This window comes from Gallinula chloropus, assembly GCF_964237585.1.
Source record: "Gallinula chloropus genome assembly, chromosome: 1".
NCBI lineage: Eukaryota > Metazoa > Chordata > Aves > Gruiformes > Rallidae > Gallinula > Gallinula chloropus.
In genome coordinates, this window is record NC_140085.1 from 22,182,999 (window position 1) to 22,203,387 (window position 20,389).

The 20,389-nt window shown below is 43.2% G+C and overlaps 1 protein-coding gene across 1 annotated transcript; it reads right to left on the reverse strand.

The window, feature by feature from the left end:
- Positions 1 to 40: 40 nt before the first annotated feature.
- On the reverse strand, positions 41 to 19,998 carry PWP1 (PWP1 homolog, endonuclein). Its single transcript, XM_084266525.1, has 15 exons — positions 19,882 to 19,998; positions 19,746 to 19,804; positions 17,872 to 18,029; positions 17,402 to 17,487; positions 13,792 to 13,888; positions 12,222 to 12,332; positions 11,322 to 11,452; positions 9,885 to 9,958; positions 7,613 to 7,709; positions 6,638 to 6,699; positions 4,875 to 4,986; positions 3,865 to 3,955; positions 2,961 to 3,082; positions 2,409 to 2,514; positions 41 to 1,676 (listed from the first exon to the last, which is right to left on the reverse strand). Exons 1-15 carry the CDS (start codon positions 19,945 to 19,947, stop codon positions 1,561 to 1,563), a joined length of 1,488 nt encoding a protein of 495 aa, XP_084122651.1. The 5' UTR covers positions 19,948 to 19,998; the 3' UTR covers positions 41 to 1,560.
- Positions 19,999 to 20,389: the final 391 nt, after the last annotated feature.

Below are 20,389 nucleotides of genomic sequence, written 5' to 3' on the forward strand. Positions count from 1 at the left end.
CCATAGTGCCAATTAATACCAGCAGCAGAGAAAACGGAAATTACTGTGCTCAAAGAGCTTAACATAAAGCATTTATTTCACATAATAGCTTTGAAAAACTTACAGCTTTCAGTGGAGAACACTTGAACAGAGGTGGTTCTGTTGCTTTCACTTTCTTAAGCGTCACAAAAGCAGTTGTGCATTTTTGTTCCACACGCTGTTCACTATTGCTTGGCAGAGAAAGGATGGAGGCAGGAATCCCAACACATCCAAAAGAGTCTTGGTTCCTGCAGAGCTATGCTAAGCACCTGCTGTCGGGCTAGAAACAGCTACAGTGCATTGAGAAGCAGACAGTCCTTTCCATCCCTTGAAGTGAAAAGATACGGTTCTGCTTTTTCCTATCTGCCTCTTGTACTGGTACAATTTACCTGCTGTACCTTGCCAGGAGGAGTTACAATGAGCTGTGGGGAAAGCTGTGGTAGGATCTTGTCAACTCCATGTGCAGTTGCTTTAACACCCAGGGCACTATTGCAGCAGCAGGACTTCAACAGACGCCTTCCAGTACACAGAGAGGGAAGCACTTCACAGGAGGGTAAGAGTAGCATTTTACTTCTGGCCTGGGGTAAGGCACTTGAGTGTTCATTTTAAATGTGAGGAAATGGATCAAGTCACAGTCCTTGACTAGGTCCTGATGCTCAAAACAGAGTGTTTAGGTCAGTGGTTAGGCTGATAGTCAGTGTTCCTCTGTGCCTTCTGGTTTCAGGGAGGAGTTAGGAATGAGTACCTAACATGGTCAGCTTTCACTGGTCTCAGTGATCAGCTGAGATCCTACCCTTGCTTTGTGTCCCGACAGCCTCTCATCCTCTTCGGAGTAGCACCTCCTTATTTCAGTTCAAATTCTCTTTATATATATTACCTTTGGACCCTGAAGAAAAACCGAATCAATAGCCAGGCAACATCAGTAAGCTTCAGGTGCTGTGGACCCAGGGAAAAATCCTTGATCTTGATGAGACACAGCTACAGTGTTTCCTATTTGATACTGGGGAGCTGAGGTGTTACAATTACATTCCAGGATTCTACTCAGGGACTTCCTGCCCAAGAAATACTCTTAAAAAGAACTTCTAAAATCTGTATTAGAAATCTGTAAATCCAATCTAAAATTAAGGATAAATTATCTATTTACACTTGTCATTATCATTCAGCTTTTATTTACTACATAACTGCTGTCTGAAGTATCTTTCCATAGGCCTTTAGAAGATACTTACCTTCTTTGCAGTACTCAACAAACTTCTGGAAGCAGCAGGAATTTTCTAGTGTGTTTCATTCTGATATCTCAACTTTATGCATCCCTTGTTTCAGGGATCGTAATCTCAGGCAAAAGCAAGTGATTTAATCTTTCAAAGCTGGTGACAGAGGCAGGAATTTAGAACTGCTGACTTAGAGCTTAACCACACCACCACGTTCCTTTGTCCGAGATGAAGCAGCCTGCAGACTGCAAGACACTGAGTCAAACAGGGATTTTCAGAATGTACATTAATCTTAGTCCCATTAATTACTTGGAGTTTGGGATGGGATGGACCATCACGATTCCATTGCCGTCTCCGAATCATTGCTGCTACTGCCGGCCATGGAGCTGCCAGCTGCAGAGCTGGCACTGGCCAGAACAAGTCTCTCTCTGTTTCCAAAGGCTTCTTTCACTGTAACACAGACAGGATTGCTCACATGTTACGATTCCAGAGACGAGCAGTACAGCAGGTAGAGCACATTAACTTCACGGAATGGCAATCCTAACCTGGAGAGGTTTGAAAGCTTTGCCCCTTACCCCGAGTGGGGAGTTGAACCTTCTATGCCAAAATAATCTCCCACATCTGATACTTGAATTACAAGTCCTGTTATTTGTCCCCCAGAGCATGTCTAGAGGTTTCCCTGTGCATAATCCGTGTACCTAAGTACTGTGAAATGGATGAGGTTTGTAGAGCAAAACATTAAGTTTAAATCATTTATTTCTGGTTTTAGTGCCCCTGGTTTCCACCAAGTTCTTAAAAGCCTTCTCCAAAATTCATGCCATTCAGTTACACGTAGCTACAACAACCAATCTGAACCAGTCTTCACTTTTATTCCTAGAGATACCCAAGAAAGTGATACCTGATTACATCAGAAACGTTAAGAAAAGACCTAAAATGTAGCTATTACAAGAACTCAGGTAGTATACTTCAGCTGCCAGAAAATGACTCCTGTAGCAAACACAGTTCTCCAAGTTAGGAAAAAACATATTTTTTGAAGCTGAAAATATGAACACATGAAGTCTTGGAGTACTTAAAAATACTAACCTACAGTTCCTCTCAGAGGCACAGCACATTACCCACTATACAAATACACCCTGGGAGCAAGGAGAAAAACATGAGATTGAAAAACCATGAGAGTATTACCTGCAGAAACCTTGCCTATATCCCAAACACGCAGCCCTTCTCGCTCTCCTCCAAAGGCAAAGACAAAGGGGAAGTCAGGGCAGCAAGCTGCACAGAAGATAACACCCTGGGGGGAGGCAGAAAGAGGATTTTTCTTTTAAAATATCTTCCTAAAATGGATTTTTTCATCTGAAAATAACTTTCACATTTGTTAAAACTTGCTCGGCAAGCTCTATATGTTTCCTGAAACTTATGTTGCAAAGACACAAAACTGAAGTCAAGCCCTGCTAATTACAAACAGTAAATCACAGCTTTGTCCACTCCAGCCTGGCAGCTGGAGTAGCCATAGTTCTACATAGAACGTGGTATCAGGTATTCAGGTCTGAGGCTTTGGAACAATCTGCCAATGGAATTCTGCACTGTATTGAGCACAATTTACCCAGAATACACAGGTGTGATTAGGTTTTTTTCCCTAAAATATGTTACATAAAACAAGATCAAGTTAGACAAAAAAAGGTTAAACACAGTTTACATAGAAACCTTCTTGGAATCAAGAAATTAATATTACTCTACCATTTTCATATTCCTGGAATGGATTAAACTTGGTCTGTCTCCCAGGATATCCCAGATTTTCACGTGTTTGTCAGCAGATGACGTCACAAGGCACCCTTTGATCTGACTGCTTAGTTGTAGCCCTGGAAAATTAAAGAGTGCAGCAGTGTGAGATCACAGGGTAGCCACTGTTTCACAGAGATGAGGATACCTGTGAAGTCATGAGAACAAGCCTGATAATTCTCCTCACGTTAAACTGCTCCAGCACAGAGGAGCAAAACGTTAATGAAAATTTCGTGCTGCCACTGCTCCCTGTAGTGACTTCAAGTAGGCCAGCAGTGTCTCTATACCCAGTAACAGCGCAGAGATACTACTGTTCTGCTTCCCACCTCACACAATCTGGCTTCCCCAGGGAATTTTTTCCATTCACTTCCCAAAGACATTCTCTTTTGCTACCCAAGGCAATGGGGTATATTCATACAATCTCACTTTAGATACCAAATCGGGTGCTTCAAATTGCTATTTAGAAGCTCCTATACTGATCGAATGGTTTAGCTTAAAAGAGGCAGCGTGAAAACCTTCCCACATGCCATGCCTGAATCACCTCCAGAGGGAACATCAGTATCTACGGCTAGAGGAGTTAAAAATTATACTTCACAGTCCTGGACCACATTGCATTGGTTCTTCCTCACCCAAAACCAGGGAGCGTGTCCCAGCAGATCTGGTTTGACATGCTTATTGATGATACTCACTGAGAAAGGCTCACTGCTGGTAAAATACTTTGCTTACAGTGGGTCCCCAGCAGAGATTTGTTTCATTAGTACGCGAGGTCAGTATGCACAACTCTTCCTTGTGAAGCAAGGAATCGCCACCGCCCCAGTCACAGCAGTTAAAGACCTCTGCTGGAGACACACACACAGCTTACCTGACACTTCTGCGTCGTGAGCTTTCAGGGTGAAGAGCGGCTTATCAGAACGGGCATCCAGGCAGTACACAAACCCATCCTCTGTGCTTGCCTAAGGAAACCACAGCATGTTAAAAACAAACAGCCACAGTCACTTGCTTGGAAAAACCCCTCCTATGAAACACTACCCACCCTCTAGAGATCCCTGTGACTTGAGACAGACTCCATCCAGCTGGATGCCTGGGCTAGTCTACGTACTTGAACTGTGCTGCAGGGACTTACAAGCAAGTCTTAATCCTATACACATTTCTTACATTGATTGCACTACTAAGCTTGGCTTTCCCATTCGGCAGTGAAATACAAGGCCTTGGGCCTCTTAACGGTCAGTTCAAACATTCTGGAGCCATCCTGTAGCTGCATAATAGCCCCATGCAAAGCTGATAGGGACTGTACTAAGATCTGCATCATTAACCCAACAGAACCAAGCAACTGCTTTTGTTGGCTATGCACACAAAGCAATGGAGAACTAGACAGAAACTGAGATAAAAATATGTTTTTTAAATTCTGTGTCAACGTTTTTTATAAAAATCTTGCCATAACCAAGGTATTTTTACTCTGTACCACACAGGACAGTGCCCTCTAGTGCAGATTTGAAACACTGACTATTCAGAATCTTTGTCTCATTGGCTACTTCTCAGTTGCAATTGCCTCATTACATTAAACAGCAGCAGTGACACAAAGGAAAACACATCCCCACCACTGAACACATGGCAAAGCGAAAATGCATCAGCATCAATTGCTTTCTACTGTCACGATGAAGATACCACACACGCAGCTGGTCTCAATACACCTGCCCAAAAAAAACCTACCTCAAACCATCCTCCCCACACCACATTTTTAAAATAAGCGGCCCCCACAGCCCAGCTGTCCTGCAGGCCTGTCACAGGATTCACAAGTGTTATGACACAAAAACACAGGTTAAGCGAAATGGCAACAGTCGGTGGACCAAGACTAGAAGAACGTGTACTCACTAAGAAATTGCAAGGTGAAAAATGGTTCCAGGTTACTCTTTCAACTTGACCACTAAACCGCCACACTCGATGGTTATCTTGTGGGTTTCTGCAGTCATACAGCACAGCTGATCTACAGGAAAAAGGGATAGGAAATTAAGAAAACAATAAAATCATGGCAGAATACTTAATGAAGTTGGTTTTACCATTGGCATCTACAGAAGGTGCATGTAAACTACAATTCAAAAATTAAAATGGAAAAAAACTTCACAATTTAAACTTCCAACTCAGTAAGGGATGAAAATTTCTCAGATATGCACAAGGTTTTTATATAAGCTTCACAGTTTAATCTTGGTTACAAACAGCCATCCTAGTTAGGCAAAAAGAGCTCAGATTTGCTTAATGCCTGTGATGCTTATCATACAGGAGACCATAATTATGCAAAATAGATCACTTAATTATGAGCAGACTTCAGTAAAGTCAAGTCATGGCTGTTCAAAATAATGCACTAAATAGAAATCAATTTGCAATACATATATAAACATTTTCAAATACGCTTTAATAAGAAATAATGAATCTCTACAAGTGTTTAGGGAAATGCTACTCCAAAAAACAGAGCAGACAGGAGTTAGTGGGTCCTTTGGGATTCTTTATGCACCTGTGCTCAGCCCAGTGGCAGCAGAACCTGTCCTAACTCAAAAAGCTCCTGGATGTAAATGCAAGAAAAGAGTTATGATATCACTCTTGCAACATCTCACTACAATTTATATACACAGCGTAACCCACTCCCACTCTATCCTACAACTAAAGCCAAAGAAATGTGATCTCAGTTCTTTTACCACAATAGTTTTATATGCAATTTTTAACCATTTAACTTTCAGGTTTTCAAGGCATCTGCCAGTCTTCATTGAACAGCTCTACAGGAAAAATCCACAAGAACAGTCTACTGGTTTATAGACAGGACACTGGTTTGTAGGTGTCCGTGGGATCAGAGGGATAGCTATAAAGGGAACGAGAAGCTGGGCTCAGACTTTGGACTTCTTTTTCTTGTTTTACTGAAGTGATTCAAGGGGGAAGAAATTGAACAGAAGCAGGTTCCTAACAGCAATAAAATTTTTTTCCTGTAGCAAGGGAATACAAGCCAGGTAACAAAAAGATTTGACTAAATACTGCCATGTCTTTAAATTAATTTTAACACAAGGACAAAGTCTTAAGAGCAAAATAAAAATATCAATATAAAAAAAAAAATCACAGAACAAATCAGCAAGTTATCCCTAAGAGGTGGGACAACAAAGGGGAAGTGTTTTGGCTGTCAGGCCTAATAAATACTAGTGGTTACACAGTCCAAGTATGCAGACACAAACCATTTCATAGCAACTCCACGCTGCAATCATGAGAGAGAGCCTGCTAAGCTGGGATTTTTGAAGTCCCTCATGCTCCCACCCTGGGTCACAGTTTGGTAAAACCTTCACCGGGGACACGTTTCCAATGCTGATAATGCCTGAAGGCCAAAAGAAGCAATAAATCCAGGTGAAGCAGACACCTGGCACAGGAAATGCCAGTCTAGATGGTTAAAGGCTTTGGCTAGGCCTGAGAAAGAGGTGATACCTGTGTTTGGGCCACATACAGACCTGGATCCCTGACCAGAAAAAACACAGCAGCATTACTAAGATTTGGCACAGTTGTATGTACATGAAAAAGAAAACATGAGGCAGCCAAAGGGGCTTAAACTCACTACAAACACCCTCCCCGTGTGCAGCATTCGAAACGTTACCCCGACGTACTTATCGTAAGATCCAGAAATAAGGGTCTGAGTTTCAAATGGGTGAAACTGCAAAGTCTGGACCTAGGTAACAGAAGAATTTGTTTAAAAATAAACATTAAGACACATACACAGGAGCTTTCTTTGACTGAGCACAACCTCCCCGCAAAAACAGCATGTTGGCCCCCAAACCACCCTCCTATTAAGCTCACTGATACTCAGATTTCTCAGTGCAAGAGACATACTCAGTTTTCTCATAGAACACTGCAAGAAATGCACATTGTTTTTAATTCAAACACCCCCATCCAGAGGAAACAAGACATTTTCCAATATAATTTAACTGAACAGATCCTCATGCCCCCTTTCTGCTGTAGATATTAAAATAAACTGGAGGAGGTTAAAGAATAGCTGCTTCCAGTTTGGGGAAAAATGCAGACATTGGCAAAAAATGAAAATCAGGAGTTTGCCAAGGGCAGTGACTTTGTTAACAGCAAAACAAGGTTATCACTATTAATACCTAACCTTCACATTTTAATTACTATGAAATTAATTCACTTCTGAAGTACCCATCACTATGGCATTTTAGTATCATTTATTTTATATCTTTCTTACCTAGAACAAACTCTACCTGACACTTATTGTTGCCTTAAAGGAGAGTTACAGCTTGACCTATGCTCAAAGACCTATTTTTTGTAGTTATACCAATACTACCAGATTCCCAACCACAAGGGCTTTCACACAAAAGGCGTTTCAAAATCTGGTGTAAATTTCTGTAAGCTTTCTAAAGGATAACTTAAATAACATTTGAAAGCAAATGCAGCATTGTTTACAAAAGCAATTCAGAAATGTAAACTTATCTGCACAGTTGTCAGGATATTACAGAACTGTTGTTCTAAGCATTCACTACCAAGCAACTAATGAAAAAGTTGTCATTTTTAATGCAATAATTTTTTTCTCTGCATTTTACAGTGGAAGAAACATAGCAATTATTACCTACCTTGTCTGTGTGTAGCATCAGGCTGGCTGCTGGCTTACCCACAGACATATCCCACAGAATCACACTGTTGTCAGCAGATGCACTTGCTAAAACATTCCTGATAAGGGATCAAAAGATAACTTTTAAAAACCTTTGTACAGATAGAAACCACTGATGGTCAAAATTCTGAAATACATATAAAGCCTGACTCTGAGATCAAGTACTCCGTGTATTTCCAGCTCGAGGGACAGCTGCCTGAAGGTAATTCTAAGGGATAGGACTACGAACAGACTATATTAAGTTATATTAGTACAACAGTTATAATCACAACATAGACAGTTTCTCTTCTATTTCCCTCCCAACACTACTTTGGGTATCTTTTATTGGAAGATTTCTCAAACAAAAGGAAGCAAGAAAGGCTTTCCTTTCCTTTGATATTAAGGCAGTCTTTTAAAACATTATCTATGCAACCTAGTTCTGTATAAAATGAATACACAGCCAGAAGCAAGACAAACCTGTTGTTAAAATAATTTGCTAATATCTGAATGTTTATATCACTGCTGAAGGCCCAAGACTGTACAGTCTTCACAGAATGCATTTTAGTTAGCTTGCAGGCTCCACATTTCAACTTAAATTTGACTAACTGCCATAAGAACAATAAACACACAGTTTAGAAGCTAGATCAGAAAAAAATCAAAACATTCCCAAAGGCCTGTCAAATGCACAGTACAATTACTACCATTGCTCCATGCTGTTTCTGACTGAAACTGCTCCTCCCACCCTTTTTTTGGTGTGGTTTTTTTGTTGGTTGTTTTTTGTTGGTTTTCGTTGATTGGTTTGTTTTGGGGTTTATTTTGGGGGTTTGTTTTGTTTAAGTAAGAAACACTTGGTTAGTACTGAGAGCACTAATATTCCCCTGGAAACACTGTTCACCCAAACAGCGTTTCAAGGCAAAGTTAAGACAATGCATAGTGAAGGCTCTGAGAACATTTCCCAGTGATGCCACTATGGCCTACAGGCAGAAAGTTATTTATACAGAGCTGCCACACCATGTCTTGCTTAAAACAAAACAAAACACCCACCACCCCCCAAAAATAAAACCAGAAAAAAACCCAACCACATTTACAAAAAAGTAGTGGCAAGGAGTTCCTTGTCTTGCCCTTAAGCTTCCCACTTGAAGGCTGTTTTTATTTCCTGAAAGACTGAGCAGTATCAATAAGTTTGTAATTCTGCCTGTTACAGAATTTGACGTTCTGACAATTATTGTAGCTGTAACTTTTGTGACTTGTCAAGGTGACATGAAAGGTACATGAAAGCTGCTCTTTTGTAAGACTGGTGGAATGGTCGCTACCAGACTCTGTGCCTATCTACAATGTAAGAACAACAGTAAATTCAGAGTGCAATTTATGTACATTTGCTGCATGTCCAGTGGATGTTTCCTTCTTCGGTATCTAGATAACAAAGTATTGTAAGTGAAGGCTTACACACCTGCTCATCAGGACTCCTTATCTTCAGGGCATTTACGACAGCAGGAAATAAAATAGAAACAAAAACCCCCAGTCTGTATCTGACTGGCACAGTTTTGAGGCCCAAGCTGAGGATCCTCCAACAGCTGAACTGTTAAAACCCACCTAAGTGATAAAAACTGGCAGTATCTTTACTTTGGCCAGCACACTGAGCTTGACCTGTCCCCCAAAACAGGCCCACTTTGTGTTGCTTCAATAGCAGCATTTCATTGCCAGCCCATTCAGGAAGCAGGAAACTCTCTCTGCCTAGGATAACCCAAAGGTCCCAGGCATTTCTGTAGCTCTGCAGTTGAGGCTTTAACACCCTCTTTTCTTTCCACAGCTCTAGGGCAAAAGCCAAAGGGGAAAAAACAAACCAAAACAGTGCAGCAAGTACTTCCTTCTATAAATGTACTTCTGTCTGTTGAAATGGTGGTTTAGGTCACTGGTACATTGGCACAGATCAGGGCAGTCTTCTTCCTTCTCCAGTCTGTGCATCTGACTTAAATGCAGTTGATGTATCAAATGGCTTAGACCTACCTCAGCCCTGCCCTCTTCTGGAGGGCCTGCAGATAGGAAGTGATCTGTGGCAATATAAAGGCTTCAAATCAATACTTCTCTTTAAAAAAAAAAAGTAGGGGGGAGGCATTTTTGAAACTTGATTAATTTCAGCACTGCTTTCAAGTTCACTGTCACACTACATGAGATTCTGGCTTTGTGTGAAAAATCTATGCCTAATCAAATATACAATTTTGTAACCGTCCATTGTTACTCAAGTACTCTTTTACCTGCTTTGTTTATTCCATGACAGATCAAGCACAGCATCAGTGTGTCCTTTCACTGTCCCTTCTGAAGATAAACTCTGTGTATCCAAACACAATATAAACAGACTTTTGAAAACAACAGCTTCTGTGGCAATCAAACGTTATAACACACCAGCATAAACTCCTTAACACCTTCACAAACATGTTTTAAATTACTCTCACTTGCTGCAACAAGGCTTTTGATAGGACTGTCTCTGCAGTACCTGCACCTCACCTCCGACCCCAGATCTCAGATTGGTCCATGCACAGCTGGTGGGCTTACAGACCTGGTTACTGCCCTCAGGCTAGAACAAGAAAATTCACTGTCTCCAGCTAATGTGCAGTTTTTTCCCAGCTTCTTTCTAAACACTCCTGGCACTTCCCTCACTCTCATCCCAATTAGCTGAGCTTCAGGTCCTTGTAACTGCCAGCTCCTAAAAATTCTAATTTAAAATGGTTAAGTTTCAAAGTTTACTGGGACAGCAATTGGAAACTACCCATAAGCCACCATGTTCCTCTTCTGTTCTTAATTCCAGACTTTAATTATCCATACAGAGAACAGCTAGCATTTCAGAGTGCAGAAACACTTATGAATGGTACTTTCAACAGCAGTTCTGGTAAATAGGTGATTTTCAGAAGCAAGTTTCACAGGACAATTCCTCTCCCAAGGATACTTTTCCTATTGTTTTTAAAGCCAGAAGGTCTGGGAGCTCAAGAGGTAAATCCCCATCAGAATTACACAGGGTGGTTCTTCAGCTGCCTAACACTGCAATGCTCCTTTGTTTGGGAAACCAAGATTAGCTGTGTACCCAATGTTCACCTTCCCTGTTTAGGGAGTCTTCAAGCACTTCCTGAAGGATCCACTCTAAGCAAAATCCATCAGATTTAAGTTATGTTATCTTCCACACTTGTTTTACAGACCAAAGAATTTTGACAAATGATAACCACTCATTCAGGCATACAATGAGGGTCAGATTTTTCTCACATAACTTGGCATTCACTCTAAACCTCAGTCTTCCTCTGTGGCATTCAAGGTTTCCTCTGCAAAGAAATTCAGCCACTCCCTGGGGGTGTCTCTGTGCCTTAAACAATCTCAGTGAGTAGCATAAAATACGCTTACATTTTAGATAAGATAAAGCTAACGGAGGTGAATCCTGAGCAAATGTCTTGTATTAGCGTGTCAACCTTGCCCTTTATTGCTCAATGCCTTTTCAACTCTTGGAGTCATAGGAAAATACTCATCTTAACCCAACACAGATGGTCATGGTATCTTCTGTGACCTGTCTAAACACCATCTTTCAACATGACAGAATTAAACCAGATTATCTCAGATTTTTTTCCCGTAGGAAAAAAGTAATAACAGTGTTATCCTTGCTCTAAGTCTCCTCCATGCAACCAGAGAAACCATTTTGCAACACTTACCTTCTTTCCTTTCTTTTTCTTCTTTTGGTCTTTTGTGCCTCCAAGAGAAAAGACTGGTTCTAAGGATTCTACTACATCAAGGTCCCAAACGTCAATAACCGGGGTCATATTACCCACTGCAACATAATTTCCTACAAGCAGAAACCCAAATGCAGCCACATTCACTTAGAGTTACAACACAGCATATTTAGTAATCCAGCTGTTGCTTATTTCTTTAAGTAAGACTTCCACTTATGTGCCAGAATGTTCTGTTTGAACCTCTTTGGTGATTATAACTGACAAGGAGCAATTTACAAATGTCAACCCACAGCAGATGTTGCCAGAAAATTTTTTCCTGCTCTCCAATACACTTCCCCTTCAGTACAAGTAACTGGCCAACGAAGCTGTATAAAGTTTCACGTTTTGCTTAGTTTCTAAGGAAAAAAATCCCCTCTAAACCCACATTCCCTGTGCTATGGAAAAAAAATAAAATCTGTAAAATACAGGAAAAAGATTCCTAAATACATACATACATTTTTTTTTGTGTTCTGCAGTTAGTTAACTGCGTTTGCCTAATGATTTTGTACAAAAGCAACCTTTCATTTGCAAATGGGAAAAAAAACAGATTAGAGGAGAGCTTGCTCTGGTCTGCTAATTGACAATAACTTAATTATTTGTAATAAAATCAGTGTTATAGTCAAATCACTTGTTATGGCAACCTCAATGAGATAGCTGTATCACCAAACTAAAAAAAAAAAACCAAACCTGACAGTCAATTTTTCCATCTTGGTATCTTACTACTCTTACTTCCCTCCAGAAATAAGACCACTGGAGGGAATTATTTAGTGACAACATTACATTTATACACCTTTCCAGTAAAAACTATTTAACCAGGCATTTACAATATCCTGTGTAATTTACCTGGTGATTCATCGGGACTAGGATCAAAATTCAACCATTCCAGGCTCAGAGGATAAGCAGGCAGGATAATATCATGATGTACATAAAATGAGTTCTCCTCGTGATTATACACTGAAAGAGAATAAAAGAGAGACAAGACATCAGCGAAGCAACTCTAAACCCTTCACTCCACAAAGGCACGAGCTGCAAACACTAACCTGTCAAAGAGATCAAGGATGTAAATTTGCAGCGTGTTCAGAGTTACAGTGTAGAGGCCAAAGCCTCCAAGCACCAATGTCACAGAACTACACAGAAACCCCACATACACACCTGTGTGCTTTAGGTTACGGAGTGACAAGTTCAGCAAAGCTCAGACACTTCAGACACTTCATTCCTAACATACTTTGTAAGGTCAGTTCAAACTAAATGCTCCATATCCACCAGAGGGATACATCACTGGAGGCTCAGACATTCTTGTTACAGAATCAGCAGTTAAACAGATAAAAAAGAATTCCAGAGGCAATCAAAGGTAAAGACAAAGAGTTTTCAAATTAGAGGGAGCTGTAGAAGTCAGATGAAGTTACCTTCAGCAGGTTGTAACTGTGATACAGGAAGAGTTCTGGTAAAGCAACCATACACTCAACAGATCGCTCCAGCCAGCTATTTCTCTCCTTACAATAAAATCCATTGATTATTTTAATAAAACGGTATCACACACATAAAATCACTGTGCTGTTTCTAAGTCCATGTGACAGATGTTCAAACATTAACTAAAGTTTCCAGTTAACTAAGTGGCCTTAGTAATTAACGAAGATGGAGCTACTCAGTGTAATAAACTGCAGAAGCCTGTGATACTGTTTTATAAGTTCATAGCGGGATAATAGTACAGTTAATAAAATCTGTGACCTCCAGATACAGAAAGCGCCAGGTGCTGGGATCTGAAGAGATGCTTTCAAACACTGTGGTCTTGCTGTTTTCTTAAAACAGAATACTTTGCTTGCTGAGGCATGTACCATAGCAGAAACCTTCCCTCAAAGAACCACCATAAGAAAAGATGGCAACTTCAGCACACTCAGTAGTCACTTCAGCACTCCTTGCTGCAACAGAAAATTCTTTTTCACAGTAGAACTAAACCCACCTCTAGAACAAGTGGTATGCAGACCATCCCTTCTAAAACTAAGATGATAAAGGTGATTCTACTACTCCTACCAGTGGAAAGCACATTTAAAGAAGCAAGGCAAAAACAAGGGGAAAAAAAAGACTAAACAACAACAAACCACTAGAGGAATCTTGCATGATCTGGAAAGTAAGACTACTTGGAAGAAACATTTTTATTCTCTGAACAGACCATGTACTAACATAGGAAAGACAATGATGCACAGCCTGATAAAGGCACACTATTTTCTAAGTAACAGTAACTCCATGTTAATTACTCTAGTTCTAGAGAGCAGCTACAGAACCATGATACAGGAAGAAGGACAACACACACAGGGCAGATGAAGAGAAAAATACCCCAAACCTCTGAACACAGAACAGGACAGGCAAGACATTCTCTAAATTCACTGTGAGGACTAAATCCTATGTTACTCACCATGGACCTCCAAACTACAGCAGTCTTTATCAGCCCTGCCACAAAGGACAAGATTGTCACTGGGCTTAATCAGGAAGTCCTCCTCTTCGTATTGATCCTGAACAGCAAAACAGGAGAGAGCAACGGATGGTAAGCAGAGCACATGAACACACAAAACTACACATGTTCAAAAGGTTAAATGGGTGATAATTTTTAACCATAACAAATCACTCAAAACCCAACACCCTGCTGCCCACCTGCCTAAAACCATCTTATGGTGATAAACAGAGAAAGACAGGAACCAGGCTTGATCGTGAGGAGACTGAATATTCTGACACAGACTGAAGGACTGCTTATGTGGACCTAGGTGGATTCAGAGAGATGTTTAATTACCAAATATGAAACCACCTTTTGAGGCTACCATGATGCAGCCCACTGCTGAAAACAGAATCAGCACCAGAAGCCCACATACATAGCTTATTTCCCTTGTGCTCTCTTGCCTTCAGCGTCTATATATTGTAACAACTTTTTACACAATAAATGTATTGTAATCTCTCCCCACGTGCAGGAAACAATTCCAAGAGCATTAAAGCATTGTCTACTTTCCAGAAATTATTTCCAGAGAAGTAATGCCTACAGCTATACTGGGCATTGAGCTGTACCAGAACAGATGTAACCTCTCATCTAATCTTCCTTGTTACAGAGGAATGGACAGCATTCAGGGGATTTCTGTTAGCAGAAAACTAAGAACTGTACGTAAAGGTGTTGTAGCTTTGAGTGACTGGGTGCTGATGGAGGAGGGAGGCTGCTGGGGTGGCTTCTGCAAGAAGCAGCCAGAAGCTCTCTGCAGGCCTGACAGAGTAAACACCAACCAGCTCAAGGCCGTTGCTGACCAAGGCCAAGCCCATCAGTGACGGTCACAGCACCTCTCTGGGTCACATTTAAGAAGAAAAATAATGCTAGCAGCTGCTTTTTGCTACCAGAGAAGGGCGTGAGAAGATGTAAGAAACTGTGCAAGCACCTAGGTCAATGAAGAAGGCGGGAAAGGAGGTGCCCCAGGTGCCAGAGAGAAAGATGTCCCTGCAGCCCATGGAGAAACCCATGGTGGAGCGGCTGTCCCCCCACAGCACATGGAAAAGGACAAGATCCCACTTGCAGCCCATGGAGAGATACAGAGACACAGAGATGAGCGTGAGAGAGAGACCCACGCCGGAGCAGGTTTGCTGGGGCAGGGCGGGCCTGTGACTCTGTGGAGGACCAGTCTGGACAAGTCTGGGCTTGAGAGACTGAGAGACATTCTGTGATTTATGATTGCTCCCCATAGAGGTGACTCACGCTGGGGCACTTGGTGAAGAGCTGAAGCCCTGTGGAAAAGGACTCGGGTTGGAGAAGTTCGTGGAGGACTGTCTCCTGTGGGTGGGACCCCAGGGGAAAGGTGTGAGGAATGCCCCCCCACCCCACCCCCCCCACCCCCTTTCCAGCTAAGAAAGAAAACAATTTGTGAGGAACTGACCAAAACCCCCATTCTCCCATTCTCTGCCCCAGCCTGTGCCATAATGGAGGGGAAGAAGAGAGTAAAATCATGACTGGGAAGTCTGCTAAGAAGGGAGGGGTGGGGGGAAGGAGCTTTAAGATCTGGTTGTGCTTCTCATTATCCATCTCTGGTGTCACTGGGTGTGCAGTGTAGTGTAATAAATTAGAGTTTTCTTTCCTGTATCCTGTGTTGAGTCTGTCTTGCCCATGACACTAATTGTGGAATGATCTCTCCCTGTCCTTAACTTGACTCCTAAGCCTCTGAATATGTATTTTCTCCCCTGTGCAGCTGAAAAGGGGAGTGATAGAGAGACTTTGGTGGGCATCTGGCCTCCTGCCAGGGTCAAACCACCACAAAAAGTCAATAACCTTACACAAACATAGCACCATCTTTCAAATTACAACACAAACAGGACTTTTTGGACTTGTTTTTGCATGCTTTTAATTTTTATTCACTTCAAGCATCTTTTCAATGTTTGAATTCTATCAAGCATTGCAATTCTTTATCAAGTATTGCAAATCTTTATTTTTTAAGTTGAATTAAGCAACTTAATGCTGCACAATGCTTAAGTCTTCAGCAGTTCTTGCAGAAAATACTGAAAGACAACATAAAATTAATCTTGAAGCACTAAGAAGTATTCTCCTTCAGAATTCGAGGGAAGGATCTGAGTGTAGGAAAACGGGCCTGAGAAAAAGGTATTCACTTTTTCTACATCTGGAAGACAAGTTTGCTTTTCTGACACAGAATAAATGTAGCTCATATCCTCCCCGAATCCCTGTGCGATACCCCTTTGACTACAAAAATTTAAAGCACTTCTCTACAGGTACATTGGAGCAAGAAAAATCATCAAGCAGTCAGTGAACAAAGAGAAAAGATACGGTGCCCCAAAGTGCCCATAGCAAGTGATCTCATTTTAAAGAGAAGACATATGCCTTTCTCCTCGAGCTTTGTTACAGCATGTGAGGTCACCATAACTCCTTGTCAGAGACCACACATGCTCGACAAAGTCTCCTGACACACAAACTAGATGCCTACACAAGGCAGAAGGCTACAGCTGCTCTTTACTTTCGATCTCACTAGCTTTGTAAAGAATCAAAAATAGTACAGAAAGGACAGCACCCAGAAAAATCACAGATTTTTATTGCTTGGCAGAGGTCTCAAAAAATCCACCTCCACTCCATCACCCTGCCCCAGATGATCGGTCTCTCCCAGTCACTCTCCAGACTACAGAAATCAGTTGCACAGTGAGCTTACGTGAGAAGAGATTAAGTAATCTCTCCATGTAAATTAATTGATTAAAAGTCACCATCTATCCTTCTGAAATAAACTGCAGGAACCTCTCCGTATCTTTTCTGAAGAGGAACCAAATACTCTAGCTAAGGCAATATCAATGTTAAGTAGAGTAGAAGGATTACCTTCCTTGCATGCTGCATCCTTTCACTAGAAAAAGACAAACAGGCTGTCTAACAGGACAGTGCTGTTGACAGTTAGCTTGTGTCAGACTGCAAAGACCTCTTCATACCCTGCAGAACTCCTGCAAAGCCAGCTCCTGCAAAGATGTCCCCTATCTGATAATTGGTGGAAACGAATATAGGCAGAAAGAGTTAACTACACAGTATGCTGTGCATAGACAGTTAATAACAGAGACAGATTTCTTCATGCCATAGCCCCAATTTGACATACAGCCTGAGTCCACCTCTGCTTAATTTCTTCCACAAACTGGTGGATGGTGTAAGTCTTGTTATCTGGCAAGTTTTCTAATTCGGGTCATTAAAGGCCTCTGATATCAAGATTTATTATTTCTTCAAGAATTTTATGGGTCCTAGTAGATATGTGACAAACCACCACCACAAACAGAAGCATGTGGCTTAAATATTAAGCTACTTCACCATAACATCTGACTTAAAACATCAAAAGCCCACATACAGGGGACTGCACAGAGCAACTTTAAAAGAAGAGTGTTCCACCTGATCAAAACTCCAGCAGACCTTTGGAAAAGGACTGCAAGCACCCACAGACCTGAAGGTGCTGTGGAAAATTTAACCGATTTCTGCGTTTATGCTGTTTAAGATACTTTAACATTTTTACAGTACTTACTGTGCTTTTTAGGGTGATATAAGGATCACGATCGTTACTTCCATATACTGTCAGAGTAGCCAAAGAATCTCCGAGTTTTAGATCACCTAGACAGGAATTTCAGAACATTTTTTATACACGTCAGTGGCAGGTTAAGTCACAAACTCCTGTCCCAATACCTATACTGCAAAGTATCGGGAGTGGGTTAAATGAAACTCCATGTTACAAACAGAACCCCCTCATTAAGCTAAACTGGTCAGTGCTCTCAGGGACTTGTGCTGCTTTGCTCCAGCACTACAGCAAGGGGGAGCGACAGTCTCTCCAACTCTGCTCTTGGTTCTAGAGTGCAGAAAGGGGGCACTTGTTTCACCAAGTGATTTCCAAAACTGGGACAAGCAAACAATTAGCAATGTGAATTTCCATCTAAGGTCTTAAGTACAGCAAGCAGTGAAAAGGTTCATCACTTACTCTGACATTTAAATTTTTCTCACCTGTGTATTCCTCTTCATCATAATTTTCCAAATCATATTCACCCAGTTCATCATCAGACAGGTCTTCGTTTTTCTGGGAAGACTCAGCTGCTCCATCAGGAACGGCTACATTCGCACCAGATGCCACCTGGTCCGTATCGCTGCCATCAGCATCATCCCTGTTTAAGGATACACAGACTGAGAAGCAGTGACATTTGGAATCCTTCAGGTAATTGCTCAGGGGACTGCTAACAAGATTTCAACACACAATCCTGGCTGTTCACATTGGTTTCAAAGTCTTTATGCCAATAATTTGGAAAACTGTTCACTCTTTTTCCATGTTTTCTCAAAATACAAGACTCCAACACCAGGCTACCAGAGAATTTTCCCTTAAAAAGTTTTCATGACAAAGCGTGGCACAAATTTTCCTTGACAGAACTGTGTCTCCAAATCCCTCTCTTACTGTTTCAGGGTTGGGGTTTTTTTGGTGGATATAATGCTTTCAACCACACTTCTGTGCATCTGCATGTGTCCAAATCGTTACCTTTTTTTCCCCACCCACAGACCCTGTCACGTGTGATGACTCTTGCATTTCTTCAAGATTTTTGAGATTTTAGTTGCTCATACTTCCCACACTTACATCAGAAGGAATTGGACATTAAACATCATCTGAGGACCTAACAAACCTCCAACGGGCTCCAGAGGAACGCATTCCTGCCGAACACACCACATCTCTGTCCTTCTGCAGGCAAAATTCCCAGACAACAATGAGCCAAGACAGGTCTCACAGATAAAGTAAATATCGGAAACCTATTTTTATAATCTGCTCAGTAAAATAAAGGCTTCTTGTTACCATTTTTTCCTAGTCTAAAATCAGGTAACAAGATAATTGGAGAGTCTAAATCTGAGCCTGATCTGTGATCTCTGCACAGCAAAAAAGTGACTGATGATGTAACAAATTCTACAAAGCACCAGCTGTTACAAAAGAGACCATAACCCCTTTGGTTGTTACAGACAGCCCTTAAACCTGCATGCTGAAGTTAAACTGAATGCACAACTACTAACAAACCTCACCTCGGATCTTTGGAGGTTTCTGAAATTGAAAGAGAAAGGAAATTCTAAAGAGAAGAGTCAAAACCCCAAAGGTTCCCATGCTCAAAGGAGAAATAAGTAATGCCAGTTCAATCACCCATACCAAGGTACAACCACCCACCCTACGAGGCTGAAACAGAACCAGCAGCCCAAGTCCATGAACAGCCCTAACTGAAAAAGGCCAGAAGACAGAATAAGCCCTCAGCACCTCTCGTTTTCCTAGGCAGAAGACAGTCATTTCTTTATTGTCATCCGCAGCTCTCATTTCCTAAGCCCATCTCTTCTGTTACTCTTTTCAGAAGTTTCTTTACCCCCTTCCCTGACAAGCAGAAGGGACAAAACTTGACACAAGGGAGGGGTAAGGGCTTTTTCAGTCAGCCTGGGACCTCCCCCTCAGCTTGCCGCACCTCCAAAGCGCCCACGGCTGCCCCAACAGCCTATCTCCTCACGCCAGGCCGGAACGGCAACTCCAGAGTCGAGCAAGTCTCCGCGGGCACCACCCGAGGCGCTCAGACACTCCGACAGTACACGGGCGACAACCCAAGGACCCGCGTCTCGGTCGGGCACAGCGAGGGCAGGACGCGCCGCGCCCTGCGCTCCTCCTGTCGCTCCCCGGACAGGCGGAGAGCCCCTCCGGGGACACCAGGCGCTCCGGGAGGAACTCGCGCTGGCTGGTGCCGGCCGCCGCTGCTCGCCGCTCCCGCTCCGGGACCGCGGGGCGGGCGGTGACCGCTCCCCCCCGCCCGGAGCACACATTCCCCCCACCGCCCGCACCTCTGCCAGCGGCGAGGCCCCCGGCTCACCCCTGCCTGTCCTGGGCCCTCTCGATGAGGCGGTTCAGCTCCTCCTCGCTGAGCTGCACCTGCGGGGCGGACACAGAGAGCGGTGAGGCCGGCGGGGGCTGGAGGGGGGGGTCCCTCAGCCCGGCCCCGCACCCACCTTGTCCGGCGTTTCCTTGGCAACGCCGCAGCGCACCCAGGCGGCGCACGTCACGGAGCAGCTCATGGCAGCGGCGCGCGAGCGGTGCGGGTCGACGCGGTGCCGAGCGGCGCCACACGTGCGAGAAGCCCCGGCGCGCCGCCAGTGACGTTATCGACGACGGCTCCGCCCGCGGCAGTACGGAGAACGGAAAAGGCGGAGACAACCCGCCGCGTGAGGTCATCTCCGAGCGCCGGGAAAGCCCGGAGCGAGGAGGGCGTGGCCACGGCGGCCCCCAGTGGGGCGTGGCCGCAGGGCGGGTCCTGTGCGTCCCTTCCCGGCTCGCGCCGCCGCCTGGCTGAGCGCGTGGGGCCGCCGGCTGCCGCCGTCAGCAGCGCCGCGGGGCCCGCGAGCTGAACCGCAGGGGGTGCTCAGCCGCCTCTCGGAGCTCGGGTGGCCGGGCTGGCGCCCCCGCCGTCCAGGGGCTGCCGCCGCGACCAGCGGGAGCTCCGAGGCCGCTGCAGGAGCA